The sequence below is a fragment of the Lygodium microphyllum genome, chromosome 13 (genome assembly GCF_053477565.2).
Source record: "Lygodium microphyllum isolate KBCC chromosome 13, Lygodium_microphyllum_v1.1.10, whole genome shotgun sequence".
In the NCBI taxonomy this organism is placed as follows: Eukaryota; Viridiplantae; Streptophyta; class Polypodiopsida; order Schizaeales; family Lygodiaceae; genus Lygodium; species Lygodium microphyllum.
This window is the reverse complement of record NC_141147.1, coordinates 81262852-81266678: the sequence shown is the minus strand read 5'-3', so window position 1 is coordinate 81266678 and position 3827 is coordinate 81262852. Positions and strand designations below refer to the sequence as shown.

At 41.5% G+C, this 3827-nt stretch overlaps 1 protein-coding gene across 1 annotated transcript; it reads left to right on the top strand.

Annotated features, from left to right (window-relative positions):
- Nucleotides 1-735: 735 nt before the first annotated feature.
- Nucleotides 736-3283, top strand: LOC148026835 (C-terminal binding protein AN-like). The gene is made up of 5 exons (XM_087690347.1): nucleotides 736-815; nucleotides 1246-2155; nucleotides 2268-2315; nucleotides 2554-2670; nucleotides 2797-3283. Exons 1-5 carry the CDS (start codon nucleotides 736-738, stop codon nucleotides 2869-2871), a joined length of 1230 nt encoding a protein of 409 aa, XP_087546473.1. The 3' UTR covers nucleotides 2872-3283.
- Nucleotides 3284-3827: the final 544 nt, after the last annotated feature.

Here is a 3827-nt window from a genome sequence, read left to right as displayed (position 1 = left end):
CAACTTGTTCTGTAAAAGGGACTTAGTGTTCACACCATCATTCATCTTGCTTATCTTCATTACCCACTGATGCTACCATCATCAGTGATCACTCTTATCATCGTTACCATCAGAGGCTGCCTCCCATGCATTGTAGGAGCTCCCCCTTGCTGGTGGCCTGTCGCCAACTCTATACTGCTGCTCTCAGCCTGCTCAGACTGCTTACCAGCCATCACCAGCTGGTATTCATCAAAATATCTGTGTCTTCTGCTGCTACAGCATCACAACATCAGATTCATGATCCATGATGTTAGACTTGAATCATTTGCATCTAGGACTGGCGCTTGGCTGTTGCATGACATCAGCCTCAGGTTTTGTTTACTTTGTGCACAACAGTTTTAGGTGGTATTGCTGCACCTTGGGACTCAATACACCAAGGACGTCACTCTCTGGCAAACCTCAACATTGACCGAAACTCTTGTCATTGTGATGGCAAGTTTTGTGTATGAACTGATACATTGATGCCAACCACATGCTATTTAGATGAGCAAGGATATGTATAGCTCAGGGTGGGGTGGTATTTATGATGTTTCCTTAGGGATTAGTTTGCTTTTGTCCAAGAAGAAAATTTATTAAAAGCACCCCATTGAACATTATCACCAATGTAGATCACAAAGTAGGAGATCCCATAGTAAAGAGGAATCAAGGGAAACATATCTTTTTGGCTATCTGCTGTCAACATTTATCTCAGCAGCCATGGTCCTTGCTGTAGATCGTGGTCCCTTCTCACAAGATCTTAAGTTCATTGTTTCAGCATTCAGGGATCCTTTCTTTCGGTACATGGCATGCTGGATTGCTATGCTATGAGTTTCCTAGGCTGGCACTTGGTGATCTGAGTTACTTTCTGTGGAAATCAAAGTAAAAAGCAAAGGATCTTTGTGATCACATTTTCACACGCACTGTAAATAAAAGCTGTGAATGGATCTAAAATTTTCATCCTGCCTTTGTGATCCTTATGCAGTCAACCTTGATACTCCATGGATTTTTAGATATCTTTTCAGTGTTCATGTTTAGTCTGAAAGTTAAACAGTAAGGACTAGCTGCTCATTGTAAATGTTGAATTATGTGACAACTGTGGTTCGTAAGACAAAATGTTAAGGTACATGTGGACCATAATATCACAGCCTTCTGCATTTTTTGTCAAATCCATAGTGTTCTAGCTATTGGTAACTTATATCTCTTATCCGAAGTGTTATTCCAACACAGTCACTGGGTTTTTACAGGGTCTACCTTTACAGAAAAGTCATTTCTAGTGTATTATAGGTCTTTTACTCGTAGTGTCAGCAATGATTACTTGGCATTAAGCAAGGATTCCCCTGTTTTGCAGGTAAGGGAAATGCCAAATGTCCTCATTCTACCTCGAAGTGCTGATTACAGTGAGGAAGTATGGATGGAGATTCGGGCAAAAGCTGTAACAATTTTGCGCTCTTTTTTATTGGATGGAGTCGTACCTAGCAGTGCTGTCTCAGATGAGGAAGATGATGACCATGATTATGCTTGGCAAGAAGAAAGGCAAGATAAGCAGGATAAAGAAGCACATATATGGTCGAGCGATTCCAAACCATTAATGGGGGATACTCCCCCGGGTCAAGAGCTTTGGCTTAAGCAAATGTCGTTTGACACTCCTGATCCTCGACCTCAGGATACTGTTTCACAATCAGTGGGCCACCGTGATAGTAGGAGCCACGGCAAGGGTTATGGAAGAAAAGGTAGGAAGCGACCCGGTCGGCGGAAATCTCAGCGAAGTGCAGATGCTGAAAGGGATACAAATTGGGTTGCTTTGCAACGTGATGATCGTGGTGCAAGTGGAAGGGATCAGGTGCTCAGCTCCAGCTCTCGTTTTGCTTCACCAGATGATTCTAAGTCGAGAAGAGAGTCAGAATATGTACTTGCCGGGGAAGTCACATCTGAAAGGCGAACTTCGTCAGCAGTCAGCAAAGCCCAGGCTGTGGATTTACTCAAAGAGGGTTTTGTTGTTGCATTACGGGCAGTAAATGGGATTGGTTACCATGTAGCACGACAAAGAGGTCCTGGGCGTGGTTGGTATTTAGATACAATGTCAAATGTTACAAGTCGTGATCCAGCAGCTCAGTTTCTTATAGTTTTGCGGAATAGGGTAATTTGCTTTACTTATGTGATCTTCCTACATGGATATTAAATCCAAAACATGATCATGGAACACTTAAGTACAGTATTCAAGTGTGCTGAATCATTGGAATCTCTTGCAGGAGAGGATAGGCTTGCGGTCACTTGCTGCAGGGGGGAAACTTCTACAAGTAAGTTGTAAAAAAGCATTGGATCTGAAGCTTGTATGGGTAATTGGAAGTAAAGGAGATAAAAACTTTGATGTTCATCTGGCCCTGGAATATCATCTGATAATTAGCTTGTTATATCGTAAAAGGTTCAGAAATAACCTTTACTTATTTATTTTCAGTTGTCACACATCAAGCTTACATGTCATGTGAGAATAAGAAGTGCCTCCTATATCTTGTCATTTAACAAATGTATGTTCAGGCAAACAAAAAACTGGAGCTTGTGTTTGTAAATCATGCATTTGACGTTTGGGAGAGTTGGATGCTTGATGGCACAGTTTTGGAAGATTGCAGATTAACCAATACAAAGTTCCGTATGGTGAGTTACTCCTAATTAGTTTCAGTGTCATTTGCTAAAACTTTTAAATGGTGCAGAGAGTTCATTGTTTCATAGGTTGAAGGGGAGATTTCTCACTGAACTTCAATTTTATATTTCTTCCCACAGGTATCATTGGATGTCACAGTTGAGATTCTTGCTGTATTGGGTGAGGAAGATGGCGTTGCACGATGGCTGAGCTGAATGTAGAGTTTAACCTTGAGGGGATAGCAAGTTTGTATACTAGCAATTGTGTAATCTGGCTATTCTTTACCATGGAACCAACAATCGCTCTGCAGAAGAGCAAAACCACATACCTATGGGGTTGGTATATGATGTACATTAGCAGCACTAACAAACAACAGTAGACGGAGAGGTATTGGCACAGGTGCAGCCATTTTAAAGGAACTGAATTTGGTATGTAGAATTGATTCTTGGAGATGATAAGAATGTGAGAACTGCTGGGAATGTGGAACTGCCAATTCAAACAATTGGCTTACTTTTTTCTGAAGTTTTATGTTTCTTTTGCACTCTTTTTTCAACCTTTCTCTGTTTGAGCTTTTCTGTGTTGCTTTACCTTCTGTTTGCTGTTGGTATCTCACTCCCACTCCAACCATCATCATCACTTCAAACTAGACATTCTTTCATACTCTTTCCTATGCTGTGATTTCTTATTCCCTTTTCTTCACGATTCTACTTCTGCTTATAACGGTCCTGGTCCATCACATCAACCTTTAGGATATACAGGTCCTCATCCATATGGACCCTTGGGACATGAGAACTTTGCGACAGGAGCGTTACTTCATATCTCTGATGTCCTTGGATATGACTATGTGCGGTCTACTGTTGAGATTATGGTCTTCCAAGTGTGGCTCTGCAATTTTGCCCCATGGGCTTTCATAGTGAAAAGATCATTCTACAGAATTCAAGACTACAGTTTGTAAGCTACTCCAAGAGAGTCCAATCTCCAAAAGGCCTGGTGGATTACCGGCACTTGCTGCTTCCTCTTTGTCATGCTTGGAAGTTAGTTCCATCTTTTATAGCATGTACCCCTAGCTCTATCTTTAATACAATGTCTTCCCCTTCTGGGAGATGTCTTACTGTATCAACCTTCCAGTCTCATATTTGAACCTTGTGCCTTCTTGTGTCTTGCTCTGTCT

Excerpts from the sequence above, each read along its gene's own strand:
- LOC148026835 (XM_087690347.1), top strand. The coding sequence starts at position 736 with ATGGTCCTTGCTGTAGATCGTGGTCCCTTCTCACAAGATCTTAAGTTC. Across the intron at positions 816-1,245 it reads TTCAGGGATCCTTTCTTTCG|TCACTGGGTTTTTACAGGGT; the intron begins GTACATGGCATG and ends ATTCCAACACAG. Across the intron at positions 2,671-2,796 it reads CCAATACAAAGTTCCGTATG|GTATCATTGGATGTCACAGT; the intron begins GTGAGTTACTCC and ends TTCTTCCCACAG.